Source organism: Mobula birostris, chromosome 31 (genome assembly GCF_030028105.1).
Source record: "Mobula birostris isolate sMobBir1 chromosome 31, sMobBir1.hap1, whole genome shotgun sequence".
In the NCBI taxonomy this organism is placed as follows: domain Eukaryota; kingdom Metazoa; phylum Chordata; class Chondrichthyes; order Myliobatiformes; family Myliobatidae; genus Mobula; species Mobula birostris.
In genome coordinates, this window is record NC_092400.1 from 30494146 (window position 1) to 30519867 (window position 25722).

Sequence of the window (25722 nt, forward strand, 5' to 3'; positions counted from 1 at the left end):
AAACGCAATCATTAAAGAGAGAGGTTATCTTTATATGTCACATGTACATCAAAACATACAGTGAAATACGTCATTTGCGTCAAATCAAATCAGTGAGGATTGGGCTGGGCAGCCCACAAACGTCACCACTACTCCCAGTGCCAACGTAACAAGCCCACAACTCACTAGCCCTAACCGTGCAACTTCGGAATGGGGGAGGAAACCAGAGCACCCGGAGGAAACCCACAGTCACGGGGAGAAGGTACAGCAGAGAGAATCGAACCCCAATCAGTGATCACCGCTGCTGCGATGCTATGTTAAGTGCTACGTTTCTGTGCTGCCCAGCATTGGTGGACCACACTATAATGAAGTTCACATATATTATTTATTTATTTTATTTGCAATACAGTGCAGAATAGGCCCTTCTGGCCCTCTTGAAGTGCACCACCCAGCAATGTCCTGACTTCATCCTGGCCTCATGACGGGACAATTTATAACGACCAACTAACCCACTAACCGGTATGTCTTTGGGCTCTTGGAAACCGGAACACCCGGAGGAAACCAACGCGGTCACAGGGAGAACGTTCAGACTCCTTACAGGCAACGGCAAGAATTGAATCAGGATCACCCACACTGTGAAGGGCTGTGCTAACCACTATGCCACCGTATTTATCTTCAGAAATACGTCAGTAGGGTTAGAATTATTCCCCTCTCATTTGCTGCACTAAAGCGACAAGGTATTGTGCTCCTCCTTCAATTTTGTGGCTCATTATCAACCATTCTCACGCAGTGGCAGGTTCAGTTTTGGTTAGTAAGTGTGGTCCTCAACTTGTTACATAATTCCATGCACATCTGCATATAGGTCAAATCTGACCAGCTATGCCCAGTCTGGTTTCACAGACGCCACGACTGCTTAGCAATTCACTGCAGATAAAATCAACTTGGCGTCACACAAGATCTGAAAACATGAATGCTGGGTGATCCAGTTTCTTCCAACAATGACTAGGTTTCACTAGGTCAGAGAAAGCACCAGGATCCCCATTCCAGCAACCGAGAAGCTCCACGACCTGCCTTGAACAGAAAGCAGCACACACAAAGCAACACATGCGAAGTGTTGGGGGAACTCAGCAGGCCAGGCACCATCTATGGAAAAGAGGAAACAGTCGACGTTTTGGGCCGAGACCCTTCTTCAGGACTGGAATGAAAGACGAGAAGTCAGAGTAAGGAGGCAGGGAGAGGGGAGGAAGAAGGAGAAGGTGGCAGCTGATAGGTGTGAGCGGGAGAAGGGGAGAGGTAAAGTGAAGAGCTGGGAAGTGGATTGGTGGAAGAGATACAGGGCTGGAGAAGGAATAGGGTAGAAGACCATGGAAAAAAGGGAGGGGGGAGGAGCACCAGAGGTGATGAGCAGATAAGGAGATGAAGTGAGAGAGGGAAGCAGAAAGTACACCTACCTCTGGTGGATTAACGTAGTCTGCCACATCCAAAACATCACCTTCAAAAGAGGAATTTGTGATTGCTATCCCTTTGACCTTGGTGATGACTGAACTTTGAGGAGCATTCTCTTTATCTTGGTATGATTTCTGGATGATGAAGACATATCTGTATAAATCAGAAACAATTATTAATCTCAGTATTAAATCAAGTAGTTTTTTTTTTTGCAAATTAATTCTTTATTCTTCCAGGAAAAGGGTTTTAATTTCTCAGCTGAATAGTAATATTGTTGTGTTTTATGACTCAATGACTATGGATTATCCTAATACCAGGTACTATTGGTCCAACAACATTGAAAAGAGACCTTGGTTTTCTTTGTTTCAGCACCAACTTTGTTCTCACCAAGCATAAAACCATAGGATATAGGAGTAGAATTAAACTACTTGGCCCATTGGTTCTGCTCTGCCATTTTATCACGACAGATTCACTTTCCCTCTCAGTCCTAATCTGCCTTCTCTCTGTATCCCTTCGTGCCCTGAATAATGAAGAACCTATCACCCCTTCCTTAAATATACCCAATGACTTGGCCTCTACAACCGCCTGTGGCAACTAATTCCACAGATTCACCAATCTCTGGCTAAAGAAATTCCCCCTCATCTCCATTCTAAAAAGATGCCCCTCAACTCTGAGGCTCTGCCCTCTGGTCCTAGACTTCCCCACCACAGGAAACCTCCTCTCCACATCTGCCCTATCGCGGTCCTTCAACATCCGATAGGTTTCAATGAGGTCACCCCCTCATTCTTCTGAATTCCAGTGAGTACAGGCCCAGAGCCATCAAATGCCCTCCATATGACAAACCTTTCAATCCTGGAATCATTTTCATGATCATCCTTTGAACCCCCTCCAATATCTTAGATAAGGGTCGAAAACGGCTCACAATACTCCAAGTGAGGCCTCACCAGTGTTTTATAAAGCCTCAAAATTACATCCTTGCTTTTATATTCTCGTCCTCTCGAAATGAGTGCTAACATTGTATTTGCCTTCCTCACCATCGACTCAAGCAGCAAATTAACCTTTACGGAATCCCGCAGAAAGGCTAATTGTGTGTGTCTGTCCTCTGTCTACCTTCTTTGCACTTGTACCAGTTTTTGCCACTCTACTGACCCCAGTGAGCAGCAAAACATCTTCGTTCCTATTTACACGAGTTTTGCATTTCTTGATTCTTAATCTATTTAATTTAGATATGCAAATCAAGGCTAGAGAAGGACCCGGTTTCTTTGGATGTACGTTTCAAGTGCGACATAGCATGCTTTTCTTTGTATTGCTTTCAGTTTTTAAAAGCATCCAAATAGATTATCCAAATATTTTAAGAGCTGAAATAATTAGAATGAACTGATATTGTGTATACACACACAGTAGATAGAATAGACAGTATATCTGAAATAGTCATAGTCATAGTCATACTTTATTGATCCTGGGGGAAATTGGTTTTCATTACAGTTGCACCATAGATAATAAATAGTAATAGAATCATAAATAGTTAAATAGTAATATGTAAATTATGCCAGTAAATTATGAAATAAATCCAGGACCAGCCTATTGGCTCAGGGTGTCTGACCCTCCAGGGAGGAGTTGTAAAGTTTGATGGCCACAGGCAGGAATGACTTCCTATGAGGCTCTGTGCTGCATCTCGGTGGAATGAGTCTCTGGCTGAATGTACTCCTGTGCCCACCCAGTACATTATGTAGTGGATAGGAGACATTGACCAAGATGGCATGCAACTTAGACAGCATCCTCTTTTCAGACACCACCGTGAGAGAGTCCAGTTCCATCCCCACAACATCACTAGCCTTACGAATGAGTTTGTTGATTCTGTTGTTGTCTGCTACCCTCAGCCTGCTGCCCCAGCACACAACAGCAAACATGATAGCACTGGCCACCACAGACTTGTAGAACATCCTCAGCATCGTCCAGCAGATGTTAAAAGACCATCTCCTCAGGAAATAGAGACAGCTCTGACCCTTCTTGTAGACAGCCTCAGTGTTCTTTGACCAGTCCAGTTTATTGTCAATTCGTATCCCCAGGTATGTGTAATCCTCCACCATGTCCACACTGACCCCCTGGATGGAAACAGGGGTCACCGGTACCTTAGCTCTCCTCAGGTCTACCACCAGCTCCTTAGTCTTTTTCACATTAAGCTGCAGATAATTCTGCTCACACCATGTGACAAAGTTTCCTACCATAGCCCTGTATTCATGATTGCAAATAACATTGAATTTATTAAAGGTCCACAGAGTAATACTTGCAACGGTACATATTTTGGCAAAAAGTCTCTGCAGGTCTCTGTAAGCAACGTCAGTCATACCTTTCACTGCCTGGAAAATTTAGTTATCTTTCAATTGCAGTTGTAGTCTCACAGATGCATTGATTTCTTTAAACAACTTTCTGCCAATTTTCAGTGGAATGACTGAGTACCCAAAAAGTTGATTGGATAGGCAAATTATATGCACAAGATCATGCTAGACTACTGGGTACAATTAATTTGTTTTTCAAGTGATATCTGGATGGGTAGTCAATTGAAACTTCCCCAATAACTACTTTCAGAATACCTCAGACATTAGTTAGTTCTGTTCGTTAGTTAGTAAGTTTGTCACAGTCTGTATTAAAGGTTCATTTATTATCAAAGTATGTACGTAGCATACAGCTCTGAGATTCAACTTCTCCAGATAACCACAGAACAAAGAAAACCATGGAAGTTGCTCAAAAGAAAACATCAACCCTCCCCCACACGAAAAAAAAACAAATCTCGCAATTGGCAACATGAGCAAAACATCCCCATGTGAGAAAAAATTGAACGACCCACAACATGATCAACACCCCTACACGAAAAAAATTGCACAACCCCCCTACTCACACAAAGAAAACTGAAAAATCATGCCAAACCACAATAAGAAAGAACAAACAGATATTAGTTAGTACTGTTTGTTAGTACATTTGTTACAATCTGTACTGACCAAAGGAAAAGTGGAAAGGTGAGATAACAGACTACTACAGGTAGCTTCAGCAGTTGATTCTAGCTCTTGCTATGGCCAGGCCTCTGAAATATAATGGAAGGTTATAATTTTCTCAGTCTTGCCTCCTTCTTTGTGCCTCTCTCTGTCATCCTTGCCGTGCATTGGTCTACTAATTCCACTTTTCCTCCTCATACAAATGATGATAGTGAAACACCCCCAGGACTACTAAGGGAAACATTTAAAGCTTATGTTAGAGGATGTGCCATTTCTTTTCAGTCTTCCCTAAAGAAACGTAGTAGAGCAGAACAAATAGAACTAGAAGAACAAACACGTAAACTAGACACGGAGAATGCGCGACAACCACCCGCGGAAAAATACAACAGAATTTCAGCATTAAAATACAAACTTAACCAAATACTCTTAGAAGGGATGTGCCCAGCCTTTATGTTTACGAAACAGAATTTCTTTGAGTTTGGTAATAGACCGCACAAATTGCTGGCAAGACAGCTACACAAATTGGAAAGTGATCGGGCCATTCATAACATCAAATCAGACTCGGGCGCTCCGTTGATGTCACACAAAAACATTAATCAAAGATTCCGTCAGTATTATGAAAAATTGTATGCATCTCGATCTAACGTCCTGACGGGGAGTGTGCACACATTTCTGGACACCTGTAGGTTACCTTCACTCAATCTGACGGAGTGTCAGGCTTTGGAAGCAGAGATTACAAATGACGAAATAGTAAGAACAATAAGATCCCTGAAAAATGGCAAGAGTCCAGGTTCGGATGGAATAGGTAATGAGTTTTATAAGAAGTTTAGTGACTTATTAGCACCTTATATGGTAAGGACATATAGAAAGTCATTTGAAACTGGCAGGTTACCCCAAACCCTGAACGAGGCCATTATCACACGTATTCCGAAGAAGGACAAAGACCCAGAGGAGGTAGGATCTTATAGGCCGATTTCACTGCTAAATTCAGATCAGAAAATTTTGGCTAAAACGCTGGCAAGGAGACTCAGTCAGCAGGTAAATAAATTGGTGCACTCAGATCAAACAGGGTATTCCTTAAAAAGAATTCTTTCCATAACATCAGGCGCCTTCTTAATATAATGCATTCCCCAAGACATCCTAAGGAAGACCCTACAATATTAAGTTTAGATACTGAGAAAGCATTTGACCAAGTGGAATGGCAATACCTCTATGAGGTTTTCAAAAAATTTGGAATGGGATACAAATTTATACCTTGGATTAAGCTACTGTACAGTAACCCTAGTGCTAAAATACTAACTAATCAGACCCTCTCGGAACCATTCAGTTTGCACAGGGGCACAAGACAGGACTGTGCATTAAGTCCCTTATTGTTTGTGTTGGGTCTGGAACCACAGGCGGAGACTATACGTTCTCACCCCGAAATCTGTGGGTATAATACAGAATATACTATCAACAAAATTTCCTTCATTCGGACGATGTTTTGTTGTTTGTAATGAAACCATATATTACTATTCCAGTTTTGCTGGAAGTAGTCAATTTATTTGGCACTTTCTCGGAGTGTAAGAATAATTGGGGGAAAAGTGAATTCTTCCCAGTCCGAGTAGAATAACAGGAGGGGCTTAAACAATTTCCATTCAAAATAATTCTTGAGAAGTTTACTTACCTTGGAATTGCAATAACCAAAAAGTATTTGAAGCAAATTTTACCCCTCTAATTGAAAAGATTAAAAAGAAAATAGAATTTTGGAAGACACTCCCAGTTTCTTTAGTGGGTAGAGTAAATGCAGTCAAGATGATCTTTCTTCCCCAACTGCTAACTGCTCTATTTATTTCAGAACCTGCCCCTCTATCTTACCAAAACCTTTTTTAAAGGATTAGATTGGATAATTCTACCTTTTATATGGAATTATAAAGCCCATCGAATTAGGAGAGAACATCCCTGCAAGAATAAGACTAGTGGGGGGCTGGCACTACCGAACTTTATTTTTTATCACTGGGCTGCTAACGTTAGCCATATAGCATACTGGATAGATGATACAGTTGTACTTCCCAGATGGCTGGAGATGGAGCATGAGGATTGCCTACCATATTCCATAGGGGCAATCATTATGTCCCCTATTTGGTTAAATAAAGCCTGTTATAGAGGCAATCCCATTATCCATAGCACCATACAGATGTGGAGATGAATGGGGAAGCATTTGAAACTCACGACCCTATCTTTTCTTGTACCTATATCAGCGAACCCCTCTTTCATCCCCTCAAGTATAGATGGGGCCTTTGATGCATAGCGAGAATTAGGGATACACAGCATTGGATACTTATACATACAAGGGATTTTTGCATTGTTTCGGCAGCTCCAGGACAAATTCGGATTGCAAAAGCATCATTTTTTAAGATATCTCCAGCTAAGACACTATATAAGATCACATCTTTCCGGTTTTGAGACGGCAGAACCTGATAAATTAGATAGTCATTTAAGATCATGTTTAGGTTCAGAACACATCATCGCCCATCTGTATGATGCCATACAAAACAATTGCTATACAACAATGGATAATATTAAAAAAGAGTGGGAAAAGGAGTTGGGTACAGAGATAGAGGAGGTTATATGGAATGAGGTTTTGAAGTATGTAAACTCCTGTTCCATCAATGCCAGGCATTGTTTAATACAATTTAAAATCCTACATAGACTACATTACTCAAAAGTAAGGATTCATAAAATATTCCCAGAGGTGTCCCCAATGGGTGAGAAATGCAAGTCTTCAGAGGCAAATTTGTTACATAGTTATGCTTTATGTCCCAGGATACAAGAGTATTGGATGCAAATATTTGAGGTCCTATCGAAGGTACTAAAGGTTCAGATAATACCAGACCCCATTTTAATAACTCTTGGAACTTCTGCGAGGTGAAATAAATTCCAGGCTACCCAGCCACAACTCCTGACCTACGGCATACTTTTTGGAAAGAAACTCACACTGATGTTCTGAAAAAAGGAGGAAACTCCAACACTCAGACAATGGCTGGCTGTATTAATGGATACTCTGCATCTAGAGAGGATAAGATACGTTTTCAAGGACAGACTCAAGGAACTTGAAAAAACCTGGCAACCATTACTGTTGTATTTGGAAGAGACCGACAGCTGAACTAAGTGTGGGGGACAGTAGGACCTAAACAGCACATACAGGAGGGGTGAGGGGAGGGAAGGGCTGGGAAGGGGAAAGGAGACGGGGTGGTAGGGTTTCCTTTGCTTTTTGCTTGTTTACTATACATACACTCATTTGACTTTCATTATGTTGTTATAAGAAAGAAAAGAAAAAAGAAGCATTGTACTTTAGGACATTGTCGGTTGCAGTTAGGCTGATGTTGCTTCACACTTTTCCTCCTCATCCTCCTAACAAAATGGGAATGTTGGAAGGAACCACCAGTGCATTAATAAAAGACCCTTAGAAGTTGAAAACATTTTAGAGTGAAAGTCAGCACTTTGAAATTGGCCTAACACAGAGGAAAATATTTTTAAAATCACTATGTAACAGAAGCAAAGCATTTTTCCAAATCTCCTTCTCCTTCATTTTATTTGAAAGCCAACAAAGATACCAAGATAAGATTCACCCTATCGATACCTCTACAGTGGTTACCTTCCAACTTGGAAATGGCTTGCGGGCAAGATCAGGAATTAAAGCTGGCATTCAACCGTCAAGTCAAAACTCAAGTTGGGGTTCGCAATGATGACATTTAACCTCGATGCATCAGAAAACTCTTCTTTTCATGGGAATTCTCAATATTTAGATTCACAGAGAACTAGATCATAGATAAAAAGGACCTTTGCACCACCTAGTTCATATCAACCTGATTTTCTGTCTAGTTCAACCATTTTTATAGCATTCACCAAGGGGTCCATGGATGTCAGGTTTGGAGCCCCTCGGCTAGTTCCATCTACCCAAAAGTCAATCATATCCCTCCAAACTCCTCCTCCCATCTATGTACCTATCCAAACTTCTCTTAACTTTTACAATTGAACCACATCCACTTACAGCTTGTTTCACACTCACTCTACCAACTGAGTGAAGGAGTTTCCTCTCAGATTTCCCTTAAAGAATTCACCTTTCACCCTAAACCTACGACCTCCAGTTCCAGTCTCATCCAACTTCAGGGGAAAAAGCCTGCATGAATTTACCCTGTCTATACCCAAATGATGCTTTGTATCTCTTTAAGCTCTCCCCTCATTCTCCTGCACTCTAGGAAATAAATCCTAATCTATTCAACCTTTCCCTATAACTCAGTTCCAGCAACGTCCTTGTACATTTTCTTTGCACTCTTTCAAATTTGTTAATATCTTTCCTGCAGGTAGGTGAACAGAACTGCACACAATACTCTAAATTAGGCCTCACCAATGTCTTGCACAACTTCAACATGATATCCCATCTCCTGTAATCAGTGCCCTGATTTATGAAAGCCAACGTGCTAAAAGCTCTTTATAGCCCTATCCAGTGATGTCATTTGCACAGGATTATGGATCAGGTTCCTATGTCTGAGGGCACCCTTACACTTGTCTGCATTAAATTCCAGCGGTCAGTTTTCAGACCATTTTCCGAGCTGGTTGAGTTCGTGCTGCAGGCTTTGATAGTCCAACTTGCCCCCAAATTTATCTGCAAATTTACCATATTGTCAAGAGTTCTGATGAAGGGTCTCAGCCCAAAACGTCGACTGTTTATTTATTTTCATGGATGCTGCCTGACCTGCTGTGCACCTCCAGCATTTCGTGTATGTGTTGCTTTGAATTTCCAGCACCTGCAGAATTTCTCATGCCATATTATCACCAGTTTACCACATAATCATCTAAATAATTTATATAGATGATAAACAACAATGCATTAATCCCTGCAGCACAACACTAGTCAAAGACCTCCAGTCAGAGAGACAGTCATCTACTGCCACTCTCCAGCTTCTCCAACTAAGCCAATTTAGATTTTTTAAAATGTTGGATATTTCAAACATGCAGTTTAACATTGGAAAATTGGCACAGCCTTTCAATTTTCTTTTTCCTTCCCTTCATGACTGGCTGTAAATAGGCCAGTGACTGCACAGAAATCACTCCTTTACTGACTGACACCCACAGATTACTACAGATGTACCACGGAGAGCATTCAAACTGGCAGCAGCACCATCTGGTGTGGGTGGGGTGGTTGGAGGGCGGGGGTGATATTGCACAGAATGAAAATGAGCAGCAGAAAGCTGTAAACTCAGTCAGCTCCACCATGGGCACTAGCTTCCACAGTATCCAGGACCATCTTCAAGGAGCGATGCCTCAAAAAGGCAGCGTCCATCATTAAGGACCCCCATCACTCAGGGCATGCCCTTTTCTCATTGTTACCATCAGGAAGGAGGTACAGAAGCCTGAAGGCACACACTCAACAATTCAGGAACAGCTTCTTCCCCTCTGCCATCAGATTTCTGAATGGACATTGAACCCATGAACACTACCTCACTACTTTTGTACTAGTTATTTAATTTAACTTTCTTTATTTATAAAGAGGTACTACAGATGCTGGAAATCTAGAGCAATACACACAATGTGCTGGAGGAGCTCAGCAGGTCAGGATGAATGGGAATAGACAGCTGATGTTTCCAACCGAGACCCTGGAAAGGAAGGGGGAAGAGGACGGAATAAGAAGGTGGGGGGGAGGGATGAGGTAGAAGTACAAGGTGGCAGGTGATAGATGAAACTGGGAGGGGAAGGGGTGAATTAAAGAGCTGGAAGTTGATATGTGGAAGAGATAAAGAGCTGGAGCAGGGGGAATCTGATAGGAGAGGACAGAAGACCATGGAAGAAAGCGAAGGGGACGGAGGGAGGTGATGCACAGGTAATAAGAGAAAGCATGAGAGGGAAACAAGAATAGAAAATGGTACTGTAATCCACAGTTTTAATTATTATGTATTGCATTGTACTGCTGTCACATAACAACAAATTTCATGGCATATGCCAATGACATTAAACCAGGTTCTGATTCTGATTCTGAAACAGGGATGATAACCACATTAAAGAAACACATTAAGTGGTTGTTAGGGAAATGTAGAACAAAGGAACAGAGAATGGGAGAGAGATGGCCGGATTAAAATTGCCAATCAAATAAAAGATAAAAGTTGCCAATGGATTGTGTTGAATCACTGTTTCTGAGGGACATTTCCAACACAGCTCCTTTTCGTGACTGCTCAGTAGAATCAGTGCATTGCATTTTATTTTCTGGCTTCTAGGTCTGTGACTAGTGGTGTCCACATGAACCCATACAAGGGCTTCTGCTGTTTATGATCTGGATGAAAACATGGACGGGAGGGCTAGTCAGACCTAAGGACTGGTGGCATTCTGGACAGTGCCAATGATATACAGCAGGATAGACATCAGTTCCACATAGGATGCAGAAATGGCAGGTGACATCCTGGTTTGACGTTTGGTATGCTCCATGTAGTTCATTTCCTTTTTGCCGTTGGCTCAATTTGTTCTTTTCTCTGCGTTTTCAGTGTTTGTGCTTTGTGGCTGCCTGTGGAACGATGAATCTCAGAGGTGTATTCTGTATACATAATTTGATAGTAACTGTACTTTGAATCTTTGAATCCAGGCAAATGTGGGGTCTTGCACTTTGGGCAATCAAATGTAGAGGGAAAGCACACAAATAACGCAGGATCCTTAACAGTGTTTAAGTACAAAAGGATCTTGGGGTCCATGCCCATAGCTTCTTTGAAGGTGGCTGCACAGGTTGATGAAATGATAAAAATGGAAATGGCAGGCCTGCCATTGTTAGTCAAGGGTCAGGAGATTATGTTGCAGCTTTGTAAAACACTGTTACACCATACTTGAGAGTATTGTATTCAATCTCAATCGCCCCATTACAGGAAATCTGTGGAGGTTACGGAGACGATTTGGAAAATATTTTCCTCAATGTTGTCTGGATTAGTGGATATGTCTTATAAAGAGAGACTGGGCAAACTAGGCCTGCTTTCTCAGATGGCATAGGTGGAGTAGACAGCCCATATCTTCCTCCCAGGGTTCAAACATCTGATACTACAGGGCATGCATTTATGGTGAGAGGGGAGGGTTTCAAAAGAATGTGTGAGGCAAGTTTTTTTTTAATAGAAAACTCGTATTTTTTTACAGGAAAGGAGTCTGAAGTGCACTGCCAGGGATGGTACTTGCTGCCCACTGCACTGCTGCCATTTGGGGCAGCATTGGAGGTCCTGGCAGTGTTTGGAGCTTCTTTCATCACGTCAATAGCTTCCTCTCAGTTTTCATTACCGTCAGTCATGCAAGTCCCGGGTGGAGACTCAGGAATACTGTCGCACTCAGATGTAGGAGGATTGTTCATTGCCGCTTCCATAATAATTTTGTTTTACCAGTCAGGGTTCTTAGCCTTGAGCTGAATCTCCAAGCTTGGTGGACTGGTGGACTGGTGGACCACTCTTAGACTGGCCTCTACCCTTTGACCTGTTTGGTATGGGTGACCCTCCCAAGAGTCAACACACAAAGTCCTGACTCCAGGTAACAGAGCCCTCTGGGTCATTGAGACATGCAAGCCTCCAAACCCTATGACAAAGTCGTGGTCCTCTCGGAGGGTCAGGGATGGTAGTAGAGATAGATTCAACAGGTCTCTTAGACAAGCATATGAACATGCCGAGAACGGAGGGAAATGGACTATAGGCAAGTAGAGGGTTCAGCACAAAATTGTGAGTTTTATGATAGCCAAAGGTTTGATAAAATGTATAAGTTTACAGAGGAAATTTGTTTGCTGTTTTATAAGGATGTTATCCCTTTTTTTATATAACTGGGCCGATGGCTACTACGTTAGCTAACAAACAATTTCCTATAATGCTTTTGTATACTGTGATCAGGATAATTTGATTTTTATGCCATTAAATATTTAAGAATCAGGTACAATTTCCATTTGCACAGATATTAAGGCTCTCTTGTGGTAATCATATAGGGCAAAATGGGAGCAATTGGAACATTTTTCAATTAATGCTTCAATTATTAAGACCAATTACATATCAATTTAATAAGAATTCCACACACCAGTTTGATTTTCAAATGAGTGAAATGGCCTAATGTTTAAATCAGTTAACGTCCAGCTCAATGTCATTCTGCTAGACGATACGAAGAAGATGCACATATCTCATTACTGGGTGGTTTCCATAGTTACAATGGCATGTTGGGAGACACATAATATTAAACTTCCTGGCATACACTTCTTTGAAATACCTCAGATAATTGCACTTCATTGTAAGCAATGTTTAATGGTCTAATTTGGGTACAGGTGAACACAGATCTTGAGATGTATATTAGCAAATTACTTAAGGTTGTGCAGCACGTTAATTAGGCTTAAAAAAAGTCAAATAATACAAAAGCTCAATTTACAGAGAAAAAGAACCAAAGAAGAAAAGGTTTACTTTAGTTGACTATATTATTGAAGTATAGGTAACATTTAGTAAAATATATTTTTCTGGGTTTCATACAGACAATGAAGAATGTGCAAAATAAGATTTACAAGGATTACAAAGATTTACAAGGCCTATCACCTGTCCAGCTCTTGGCTCTATCCCTCCCACTCCTGTCTTCTCCTATCATTTTGGATCTCCCCCTCCCCCTCCAACTTTCAAATCCCTTACTCACTCTTCCTTCAGTTAGTCCTGACGAAGGGTCTCGGCCTGAAACGTCAACTGCACCTCTTCCTACAGATGCTGCCTGGCCTGCTGCGTTCACCAGCAACTTTGATGTGTGTTGCTTGAATTTCCAGCATCTGCAGAATTCTTGTTGTTTACAAGGATGATGTTGGCTATGAAAACTCTAAATTCTACTTATAATTCTGTTTACTCTGGAGAACTCCCACAAATACATGGTTCCCTTACCCCACACTGCTCGCTTCCACCCCACCGAAGATCCACAAACCAGGCTGTCCAGGTAGGCCTATTGTCTCTGCCTGCTCCTGCCCCACTGAACTCGTGTCCTCATATCTCGATTCCATTCTGTCTCCCTTGGTTCAGTCCCCTTCCCACCGACATCACTTCTCATGCCCTCGATCTCCTCAGTAACTTTCAATTTCCCGGCCCCGACTGCCTCATCATCACCCTGCCTGTTCAATCCCTATATACTTCAATGTCCCATCAGGAAAGCCTCAAACCCCTCCGCTTCTTTCTTGACAAAAGAACCAACTAATCTCCACCCAACACCGCCGTCCTCCATCTGGCAGAACTGGTCCTCACCCTAAACAATTTTTCTTTCAGCTCCTCCCGCTTTCTCCACACCTGAGGGCTAGCCACAGGCACTCGCTTGGGTCCCAGCTATGCCTTCCTCTTCATCAGTTAAGTAGAACAGTCTATGTCTGAAGCCTTCCCCACTTGTATATTGACGATGCATTAGTGCTGATTCAGGCACCCATGCTGAGCTTGTCGATTTTATCAGCTTTGCTTTCAATTTCCACCCTGCCCTTAAATTCACTTGGTCCAAATCTGACACCTCACTCCTCTTTTTGATCTCCCTGTCTCCATCTCTGGAGACAAACTGTCTACTGACAACTTTTATAAACCTACTGATTCCCATGGTTACCACTTCACACCCTGTCTCTTGTACAAATGCTATCTCCCTTTCTCAGTTTCTTTGCCTCCACCGCATCTCTTCCCAGGATACATCTTTCCATCGTTGGACATCAGAGATGGTAGAGGGAGGAAAGCCTGTTCTTTGAAGAAGGGGGACATCAGAGATGTCCTCCTTCCTTAACGAATGGAGTTTCCCTCCCTCTACTATTAATGCTGCCCTCATCCACATTTCCTCCATTTCCCGTACATCTACGCTCACCCCATTTTCCCGCAGCCGTGATAATGATAGAGTCCCCCTTGTCCTTACCTACCACCCCGTCAGCCTCTGCATCCAACACATTAACCTCCGCAACTTCTGCCATCTCCATAGCGATCCTATCACTGAACATATCTTCACCTCCGCTTTCTGCAAGGATCGCTCTCTCTCTGATTCCCTTGTCTATTCCACCCTCCCACTAAACTCCCTCCAGGTACTGATCCCTGCGCGTGGCCTAAGTTCACGGACTCAAACAGTCCTTCCAGGTGAGGCAGCACTTCACCTGTGAATATGCCTGGGTCGTCTATTGTGACCGGTGTTCCTGATGTGACCTCCACTACATTGGTAAGACCCATTGTAAATTGGGGTGGGGGGGGCCAGTTCGTCCAGCACCTCGGCACCATCCACTGCAAGCGGGACCAAATAGTTTAATTTTGATTCCCATTTCTGTTCTGATGTGTCGATCTATGGCCTCCTCTTGTGCCAAGATGAGGCCACCCTCAGGCTGGAGGAGCAAACACTTTTCATCTGGGTACCCCTCAACCTGATGGCATGAGTATCGATTTCTCCTTCCAGTGAACAAATTCCCACCCCCCCCTCTATTTTCCACTTTCACTTCTTCTCACCACTCTTTACTTCCCCTGGGTCCCCTCCTCCTTCCCTTTCTCCTACGGTCTGCTCTCCTCTCCCACCAGATTCTTTCTTCTCCAGCCTTTGACCTTTCCCACCCACCTAACTTCACCTATCACCTTCCAGCTAGCCTCCTTCCCTTCCCCAACCTTTTTATTCTGTTACCTTCCCCCTTCCCTTCCAGTCCGGAAGAAGGGTTTGTCCCAAAACGTCGACTGTCTATTCATTTCCATAGATGCTGCCTGACCTGCTGAGTTCCTCCAGCATTTTGAAGGTTACTTTGGATTTCCAGCATCTGCAGAATCTCTTGTGTTTATATTGAACAGACTGAAGCTTTTTTAAAGGAATGAGATAGTCTGTGGTGTAACCTGATACATATCTTTAAGAATTTAAAATAGTTGAATAGGATAGACTTAAAAGTGTTTCAATTTTTGAATAATTAAAAGAAACAAGGGCCTTAAATGTAATGTCAGTAAGGAATTTGAGAGAGATTTTTTTTTAAATCCAAAAGTGATTAGAATGAGGAATCTGCTAACACAGGTGATAGGCAAGGCATTCAGCATCACCCTATTTATTAGGAAATGAGAGAAAAATGTGAAAGATTCTGGAATTAAAGGTTATGGCTGTAGGAGAAACAGAAGAGAGAGGCATGAACCTCAGAAAGATAAATACTAGCAAAACTCTGCAGGGCTGAATGGCCTTTTTGGTGTTCTTCAGTCTGTGTGATTCTGTATTACAAAACCATAACCTGAATTGCCGTGAAGGGTATTCTAACTGGCTGTATCGCCACCTCGTATGGATCAAAGTAAGCTGCTGAGAGTTGTAAACACAGTCATCTCCATCGTGGGCACTAGCCTCCCCAGCATCCAGGACACCTTCAAGGAGCAACACCTCAAAAAGGAGGCAACTATCATTAAGGACTCCCGTCAACCAGGTCATGCCTTGTTCTCATTGCTACCTTCAGCATTAAAAAAGGCCACTTTTCAACATAATTGTATAAGGGCTAAGAGAGTTGTAAAAGAGCGCCTGAAGGCTTTGTGTGTCAATGCAAGGAGCATTCGTAATAAGGTGGATGAATTGAAAGTGTAGATTGTTATTAATGATTATGATATAGTTGGGATCACAGAGACATGGCTCCAGGGTGACCAAGGATGGGAGCTCAACGTTCAGGGATATTCAATATTCAGGAGGGATAGACATGAAAGAAAAGGAGGTGGGGTGGCGTTGCTGGTTAAAGAGGAGATTAACGCAATAGAAAGGAAGGACATAAGCCGGGAAGATGTGGAATCGATATGGGTAGAGCTGCGTAACACTAAGGGGCAGAAAACGCTGGTGGGAGTTGTGTACAGGCCACCTAACAGTAGTAGTGAGGTCGGAGATGGTATTAAACAGGAAATTACAAATGTGTGCAATAAAGGAACAGCAGTTATAATGGGTGACTTCAATCTACATGTAGATTGGGTGAACCAAATTGGTAAAGGTGCTGAGGAAGAGGATTTCTTGGAAACTATGCGGGATGGTTTTTTGAACCAACATGTTGAGGAACCAACTAGAGAGCAGGCTATTCTGGACTGGGTTTTGAGCAATGAGGAAGGGTTAATTAGCAATCTTGTCATGAGAGGCCCCTTGGGTAAGAGTGACCATAATATGGTGGAATTCTTCATTAAGATGGAGAGTGACATAGTTAATTCAGAAACAAAGGTTCTGAACTTAAAGAGGGGTAACTTTGAAGGTATGAGACGTGAATTAGCTAAGATAGACTGGCAAATGACACTTAAAGGATTGCCGGTGGATATGCAATGGCAAGCATTTAAAGATCGCATGGATGAACTACAACAATTGTTCATCCCAGTTTGGCAAAAGAATAAATCAAAGAAGGTAGTGCACCCGTGGCTGACAAGAGAAATTAGGGATAGTATCAATTCCAAAGAAGAAGCATAGAAATTAACCAGAAAGAGTGGCTCACCTGAGGACTGGGAGAAATTCAGAGTTCAGCAGAGGAGGACAAAGGGTTTAATTAGGAAGGGGGAAAAAAATTATGAGAGAAAACTGGCAGGGAACATAAAAACGGACTGTAAAAGCTTTTATAGATATGTAAAAAGGAAAAGACTGGTAAAGACAAATGTAGGTCCCCTACAGACAGAAACAGGTGAATTGATTATGGGGAGCAAGAACATGGCAGACCAATTGAATAATTACTTTGGTTCTGTCTTCACTAAGGAGGACATAAATAATCTTCCAGAAATAGTAGGGGACAGAGGGTCCAGTGAGATGGAGGAACTGAGCGAAATACATGTTAGTAGGGAAGTGGTGTTAGGTAAATTGAAGGGATTGAAGGCAGATAAATCCCCAGGGCCAGATGGTCTGCATCCCAGAGTGCTTAAGGAAGTAGCCCAAGAAATAGTGGATGCATTAGTGATAATTTTTCAAAACTCGTTAGATTCTGGACTAGTTCCTGAGGATTGGAGGGTGGCTAATGTAACCCCACTTTTTAAAAAAGGAGGGAGAGAGAAACCGGGGAATTATAGACCGGTTAGCCTAACGTCGGTGGTGGGGAAACTGCTGGAGTCAGTTATCAAAGATGTGATAACAGCACATTTGGAAAGCAGTGAAATCATTGGACAAAGTCAGCATGGATTTGTGAAAGGAAAATCATGTCTGATGAATCTCATAGAATTTTTTGAGGATGTAACTAGTAGAGTGGATAGGGGAGAACCAGTGGATGTGGTATATTTGGATTTTCAAAAGGCTTTTGACAAGGTCCCACACAGGAGATTAGTGTGCAAACTTAAAGCACATGGTATTGGGGGTAAGGTATTGATGTGGATAGAGAATTGGTTAGCAGGCAGGAAGCAGAGAGTGGGAATAAATGGGACCTTTTCAGAATGGCAGACTGTGACTAGTGGGGTACCGCAAGGCTCAGTGCTGGGACCCCAGTTGTTTACAATATATATTAATGACTTGGATGAGGAAATTAAATGCAGCATCTCCAAGTTTGCGGATGACACGACGCTGGGTGGCAGTGTTAGCTGTGAGGAGGATGCTAAGAGGATGCAGAGTGACTTGGATAGGTTGGGTGAGTGGGCAAATTCATGGCAGATGCAATTTAATGTGGATAAATGTGAAGTTATCCACTTTGGTGGCAAAAATAGGAAAACAGATTATTATCTGAATGGTGGCCGAATAGGAAAAGGGGAGGTGCAACGAGACCTGGGTGTCATTATACACCAGTCAGTGAAAGTGGGCATGCAGGTACAGCAGACGGTGAAAAAGGCGAATGGTATGCTGACATTTATAGCGAGAGGATTTGAGTACAGGAGCAGGGAGGTACTACTGCAGTTGTACAAGGCCTTGGTGAGACCACACCTGGAGTATCGTGTGCAGTTTTGGTCCCCTAATCTGAGGAAAGACATCCTTGCCATAGAGGGAGTACAAAGAAGGTTCACCAGATTGATTCCTGGGATGGCAGAACTTTCATATGAAGAAAGACTGGATGAACTGGGCTTGTATTCGTTGGAATTTAGAAGATTGAGGGGGGATCTGATTGAAACATATAAAATCCTAAAGGGATTGAACAGGCTAGATGCAGGAAGATTGATCCCGATGTTGGGGAAGTCCAGAACGCGGGGTCACAGTTTGAGGATAAAGGGGAAGCCTTTTAGGACTGAGATGAGGAAAAACTTCTTCACACAGAGAGTGGTGAATCTGTGGAATTCTCTGCCACAGGAAACAGTTGAGGCCAGTTCATTGGCTATATTTAAGAGGGAGTTAGATATGGCCCTTGTGGCTACGGGGATCAGGGGGTATGGAGGGAAGGCAGGGGGAGGGTTCTGAGTTGGATGATCAGCCATGATCATAATAAATGGCGGTGCAGGCTCAAAGGGCCGAATGGCCTACCCCTGCACCTATTTTCTATGTTTCTATGTTTCTATGTTTCAGGAAGGTGGTATGGGAGCCTGAAGACACACACTGAATGATTCAGGAACAGCATCTTCCCCTCTGCCAACAGATTTCTGAATGGACGTTGAACACTATCTCACTCCTTTTTATTCCTATTTTTTGCAATACTTATTTAATTTACCTCCTATATATTTATATATATACAAATGTTTGTATATATACACACTGTAATTCAGTTTTTTTCGATTATTATATTTTGCATTGTATTACTGTCGCAAAGTTAACAAATTTCATGTCATATACCGGTCCATCGTTCCTTATTCCAGGTTTTCCAGTTTTCCCTTGTTCTGTTGGGTGCTCTAATTGAGGCACCTGATTCACATTTTGGGCTGGCTACATAAATAGCTCCTTGGTTCAGCTTCATTTGCTGGACTGTTCCCTTCCCCTTCCTTCTGAAGCCACCCTTTGCCTGAAGCCTTGCCTGTATCGCTGTCAAGTTCTACCACCAGAGCAAGACCAGAGCCTTGCTGTGTCTAGATAAGGAACTGTCTTTCATTGTTTGGAACTGTTTCTTTGTGTCCTTGCCTTCGCTAGGTAGGTCCGGCCATTTGCCATCATCTAGTGTTGGGAACCGTCTCTGTGTCCACGCCTTCGCAAGGTGGGTCTGGCCGTTTGCTGTTACATTGTTGGGAACTGTCTCTGTGTCCACGCCTTCGCTAGGTAGGTCCGGCCATTTGCCGCTACCTTGTATTGGGAACCGTCTCTTAGTGTCCTCGCCTCTGCTGGGTAGGTACAGCCGTTTGCCGCTACCTTGAGTGGAGATCTGTTTCTCAGTGTTCTGTGTATGAGTCCCGGCTCTATGTCCTGCTCCCTAAGAGGGGTCCTAACTCTATGTAGAGCCCTGGCCCCAAGTCCTGTTCCCGGCTCTGTGTTTCATGTCCCTGTGTTCCTGTCTCTGCCAAGACCACAAGGCTTCAGGTTCTCATCCTGTTCATGTGCCTCATCCTGTGCAGGACTGCCACATTCAGTCCTGTAGCCATGCCACATCCTGTAGCCGCGTCTTGTCCTTGCCTAGATCCGAAGTCCGAGCCCAAGTCAAGACCCAGGTCCCGGGTCCCTGTCCAGTCTCTGGCTCGGAGTCCTCGTCCAGATTCAAAGTTCCTAGTTCCTCATCCAGGTCCCACTTTCCTAGTCTAGTCCTAGCCCAGGCACTGTATCCTAGTCTCGTCCAGGGCCTGTGTCTTGTCCAGTGTCGTTTCTTCCCCACTTCCCTTGCTTGCTTGACACACCAAGTCCTGTTCCTAGTACTTCAGTGTCTGTGTCTTGCATTTGGGTCCACCATCAACACCCCCGTTATGACATCATCACTTAAACTGCGATGTGTTCTCTAGTTTGAAGGACCGATTGAGATCTGAATACAGGTTCCTCTCACATCATCTGCAGGCCTGGCCAAGTTCACACAAGTTATATCAATACCCTCGAGGCTTTATCTGCTGTCTTCAAAATGCTTTCATCCAGTATCAAGATAAATAGGGCAATGAGGAACTTCAGTCAGTCCACATTTAACTTTCCCAAAAGACCGTAAATCGCCACATTTTCTTGTGGGCATATTTAGCAAATACATAATAGAATCAATGAAAGACTGCACCAACTTGGATATTCAACTAGTCAGCAAAACACAACAAACTGTTCGAGTACAATAAGAAACAAGAACATGACAGGAAGAGTCCTTGAAAGTGAGTCCATTGGATGTGGGAAGATTTTAATGATGGGGCAAGGGAAGTTATCCCCTTTGGTTCTGAAGCCTGATGGTTGAGGGGTAATAACTGTCCCTGAACCTGGTGGTGTGAGTCTTGAGGCTCCTGTACCTTCTTTCTGATGGCAGCAGCAAGAAGAGACCATGAACTGGGTGGTAGGGGGTTTCTGGTGATGGATGCCGATTTCCTGCCAGAATACTTAGTGTAGATGTGTTCAAAGGTGGAGAGAGCTCTATCCGTGATGGACTGGGCAATAACCACTACTTTTTGTAGTAATTTCCATTCAAGGGCATTGATGTTTCCATACCAGGCTGTGATGCAGTCAGTCAGTATACTCTTCACTGCACATCTACAGAAGTTTGTCGAAGTTTTAGATGCCATGCTGAATCTTCACAAACTCCTAGGTAGAGGTGCTGCCGTGCTTTCTTCCTAATTGCACTTACTGGGCCAGGACAGGTCCTCCAAAAATAACAACAGCGAGGGATTTAAAGTAGCTGATCTCTCCACCTCTGACTCTTCAATCTCACTGGGACCGGGCACACTGATAGTTCCTAGATCTGGCTAGTGTTGGTAAATTGACAACCTGCGAGATATCTACCCAGTTTATAATTTTTCTCGGAGGTATTTGGGAATATTTCACAAGATGACTGTGTTCAAAGGAACTATAAAAAAGTTCCATTAAACTCACTCATGAAACTCTGTTTAATCTGAGAAGTTATATCCAGTTGTACAGGTGCCAGGATTTACCGCTCAAGGAGACAACTTGCCCTCCATCGGCTCCCAGCAACTCAGAAGAACATCGCGGTGGTACGGTTTTACCTTGAAGATCAGGCTGTCTGCAGCGTGGGGGTGAGGTGGGGATCCGAAATGATCTAACACCAAATTTAAAATAACCCCAGGTTGACCAAAGTTTTATCAAAGTACCACTTTATGAATGGATCCACGCCACAGAAACCCGATTGTAACGGGCGAAAAAAGTAGTCTCGATAACGTAAAATAAGACAAGATGGAAATCGACACCGAGTTAACGTTTCACGTAGAAAATCTTCGTCAAAACCGAGTAAAAAAAAAGGGAGTCATGCAAAATAACCGCTGTGTTAACGTCATTCTCTTTCATTCAAACTTAATGCAAACACACCGAATTCCAGAATATACTTACATGACAAAGTACGTTATGATGACAAATTGGATGCTTTTGTGGATGATTCTTATATTGCCGGTTCTAAACACCACTATCTTTGGAGTTTTGTAACTCCAAAAGTCTGCCCACGCATTAGACAATGCTTTGCAACGCATGGTGTTAAATTCTACTGTGCTCTGGCGAAATGAACCTCTTACCCTCTGCACACTGTCACTGTCAAGTATGAAGAGTGAGTGAGACCTGACTGCGGGTTAATCCCACATCCTCTACCGGGCCGGCCAGGTTCATGCAAATTACATCGACACCCTCGAGGCTTCAGCTCTTGTCTTCAAAATGTTTTCATACGGTATCAAGATAATAGCAACGAGGGACTTTAGTCAGTCCACATAGCTTTCCCGAAAGACCGGCAATCTCAATTTTCTTGTGGTCATATTTAATAAATAAACAGAATCAAAGAAAGACCTCACCAACTTGGGTTTTCAACCAGTGTGCAAAAGACAAAAAACTGTGCAAATACCAAAAGAAAGAAAGAATTATAATAAATATTTACGCAATAAACGTCGAGAACATGAGACAAAGAGTCCTTGAAAGTGAGTCCATTGGTTGTCGGAAGATGTCAATGATGGGGCAAGTGAAGTTGAGTAAACCCCTTTGGTTCAAGAGCCTGATGGTTGAGGGGTAATTGTTCCTGAGCCTGCTGGGGTGAGTCCTGAGGCTCCTACACCTTCCTCCTGATGGCAGCAGCGAGAAGAGTGCATGTCCTGGGTAGTGGGGGTCCCTGCTTTCCTGCCACAGCGCTCGGTGCAGGTGTGCTGAACGGTGGGGAAGGCTTTGCCCGTGATGGACAGGGCAGTATCCACTACTTTTCGTAGGAATTCCCGTCCAAGGGCATCGGTGTTTCCATACCAGGCTGTGATGCAGTCAATTAGTATGCTCTCCACTACAGATCTATAAGAAGTTTGTCTTCACAGAGTCCTAAGGAAGTAAAGATGCTCCCATGCTTTCTGCCTAATTGCACTAATCCCGCGCTGACCCAGGATAGTTCCACCGAAATAATAACAGCAAGGAAATCAAAGTTGCTGACCCACTCTCCCTCTGTTCCTTTAACCTCACGGGCACCGGGCAAACTGATAGTCCCTATATGTGGGTGATGTTGGTAAATTGACAAGCCGCGGATATCAACCCAGATAATATTTTTCTCTGAGGTGTTTGGGAATATTTCACAAGATGGCCGTGTTCAAAAGAACTATAAACAAGATCACGTCGCCGCTCCGTTAAACTTACTCATGAAACTCAATGTTTAATCTGAGAAGTTGTATCCAATTCTACGCGTCCCAGGATTTACCGCTCAAGGAGTCAATTTGCCCCCCATCGGCTCCCGGCAACTCAAATGAACATCGCGGTGTTACTGTTTACCTTGAAGATCAGCTGTGTGTGCGTGTGTGTGTGGTCGGAAATTATCTGACACCAAATGTAAAACAACCACAGGATGACCAAAGTTTTACCAAAATGCCACTTTACAAACGGATCTACGCCACAGAAACCCGATTGTACCGGGCGAAAAAGAAGCCTCGATAATGTAAAATAAGGGAAAAGTTGGACAAAATGGAAATCGACACCGAGTTAACGTTTCAGGTAGAAAACCTTCGTCAGAACAGAAAATAAGAAAACAAGAGAGTTGTGCAAAATAACCGCGGTGCTAACGTCATTTTCTTCCGTTCAAGCTTAATGCAACCAGCCCGAATTCCACAGTATACTTACACGATAAAGTACATCACGATGGCAAGTTGGAAAATTCTGTAGATGACTGCTATATTTCGGTTTTTAACCACCATAACCTTTTGCGTTTCGTAACTCCAAAATTCTGACCACATATTACACACTGAGTTGTAACCCATGGTGTTCGGTTTATGGGCTCTGGCGAAACGAACCTCTCTTATCCTTCTTCCAGCTGCACACTGGCGCTGAGTTTGAAGGGCGATTGACATCTGAACACAGGTTACTTCCACATTCTCCACCGGCCCGGCCAGATTCTTGCAATTTACATGGATACCCTGGGGGGTTCAACTGTTGTTTTCATCCAGTATCAAGAGAAGTCGCAACGAGGAACTTTGGTCAGTTCGCATTTAGTTTCCCCGAATCTCCATTTTAATTGTTTTTTTTAGTTCCCAATCTCGATATAGATCTTACCTATTTGTGCGGAAAACAGTTTTTAATCTTACTTTGCACGTACTCGTCCAAACTTGCCTTTCTGTCCCCGGGCAATTTAGTGAAAGCAAATCTGCTCACCACCTAGAACCCGGAATAGTTCTATGATGTCAGCTCTCGTTTGCATGGATCTGCAGAGTATGTGCAGCTCGGGATTCAGCCGGTCTCCGCCCGGGCTCGTGGCCTGCGCAGGACATGCCACAGCCGCTTGATCCATTAGACAGTACTTTCGTTTGTTTCTTCAGACAGCGCCAATGCCGCTAGTCTCGCAGCACAACAGCGACTGGACTTGCAGCTGAGCGGCTTTGCCGAGTTGTTTATTATATTGCAGCCATGCCGTGGATAACGGGCGGGTGGAGGCTGGCAGCTCCAGCAACACGAGTTCGATCCCGATCCTCGGAGCTGGCTGTGGATAGGGCATCCTACTTGTGACCGCAAACACGAGGAATTCTGCAGATGCTGGAAATTCAAACAACACACATCAGAGTTGCTGGTGAACGCAGCAGGCCAGGCAGCATCTCTAGGAAGACGTACAGTCGACGTTTCGGGCCGAGACCCCCAGGGACCCCCAGGGTCTCGGCCAGAAACGTCAACTGTACCTCTTCCTAGAGATGCTGCCTGACCTGCTGCGTTCACCAGCAACTTTGATGTGTGTTGCTTGTGACCGAGTGAGTTTGTCCCGAGTGCTTCGAGCCCCGCTTTCCCCCGCCCGGCTACACACACACACACACACACACACACACACACACACACACACACACACACACACACACACACACACACACACACACACACACACACACACACACACACACACACACAAAAGATTCACTGCTTTGCAGGCAAAATGCCGGTTGTTTTAAATTACTCCTAGTGAGCTGGGTGGCAGGAAATCATGTTAGAGTCGAAGCGCCTTCAGGTGAATGTTGTAGGGAACAATGGGTAGACGGGATTGTTCTGAGAACAAAGTTTGCCTTTAAGGAAAATATGAATTAAAGGAGAGAGGCACACAAGGTGCTGGCGGAACTCAGCAAATCAGGTAGACAATAGACAATAGGTGCAGGAGTAGGCCATTCGGCCCTTCGAGCCAGCACCGCCATTCACTGTGATCATGGCTGATCATCCACAATCAGTATCTAGTTCCTGCCTTATCCCCATAACCTTTGATTCCGCTATCTTTAAGAGCTCTATCCATCTCTTTTTTGAAAGCATCCAGAGACTTGGCCTCCACAGCCTTCTGGGGCAGAGTATCCATATATCCACCACTCTCTGGGTGAAAAAGTTTTTCCTCAACTCTGCTCTAAATGGTCTACCCCTAATTCTTAAACTGTGGCCTCTGGTTCTGGACTCTCCCATTGGCGGGAACATGCTTCCTGCCTCCAGCGTGTCCAATCCCTTAATAATCTTATATGTTTCAATAAGATCCCCTCTCAGCCTTCTAAATTCCAGAGTATACAAGCCCAGTCGCTCCAATCTTTCGACATATGACGGTCCTGCCATCCCGTGAATTAACATTGTGAACCTACACTGCACTCCCTCAGTTGCAAGAATGTCCTTCCTCAAATTTGGAGATCAAAACTGCACACAATACTCCAGGTGTGGTCTCACCAGGGCCCTGTACAGCTGCAGAAGGACCTCTTTGCTCTTATACTCAATTCCCCTTGTTATGAAGGCCAGCATGCCATTCGCTTCTTCACTGCCTGCTGTACTTGCATGCTTGCTTTCAGTGACTGATGTACAAGAACACCTAGATCTCGTTGTGCTTCCCCTTTTCGTAACTTGACTCCATTTAGATAATAATCTGCCTTCCCGTTCTTACCACCAAAGT

At 43.6% G+C, this 25722-nt stretch overlaps 1 protein-coding gene across 5 annotated transcripts in view; it reads right to left on the bottom strand.

The window, feature by feature from the left end:
• p2rx2 (purinergic receptor P2X, ligand-gated ion channel, 2) overlaps window positions 1-24424 on the bottom strand; it is an 89528-nt gene extending 65104 nt beyond the window's left edge. For 3 of the 5 annotated variants that reach the window (XM_072247486.1, XM_072247484.1, XM_072247483.1), the window contains exons 1-2: window positions 23448-24422; window positions 1431-1578 (exon numbers count right to left, since the gene is read on the bottom strand). In XM_072247486.1, coding sequence (XP_072103587.1) covers window positions 1431-1578; window positions 23448-23674 — 375 coding nt within the window. In that variant the 5' untranslated portion in view covers window positions 23675-24422. Of the gene's footprint in view, window positions 1-1430; window positions 1579-21704; window positions 21926-23447 lie in introns of those variants that run through there. The other 2 variants (XM_072247488.1, XM_072247487.1) reach the window with 2 other exon arrangements.
• Window positions 24425-25722: the final 1298 nt, after the last annotated feature.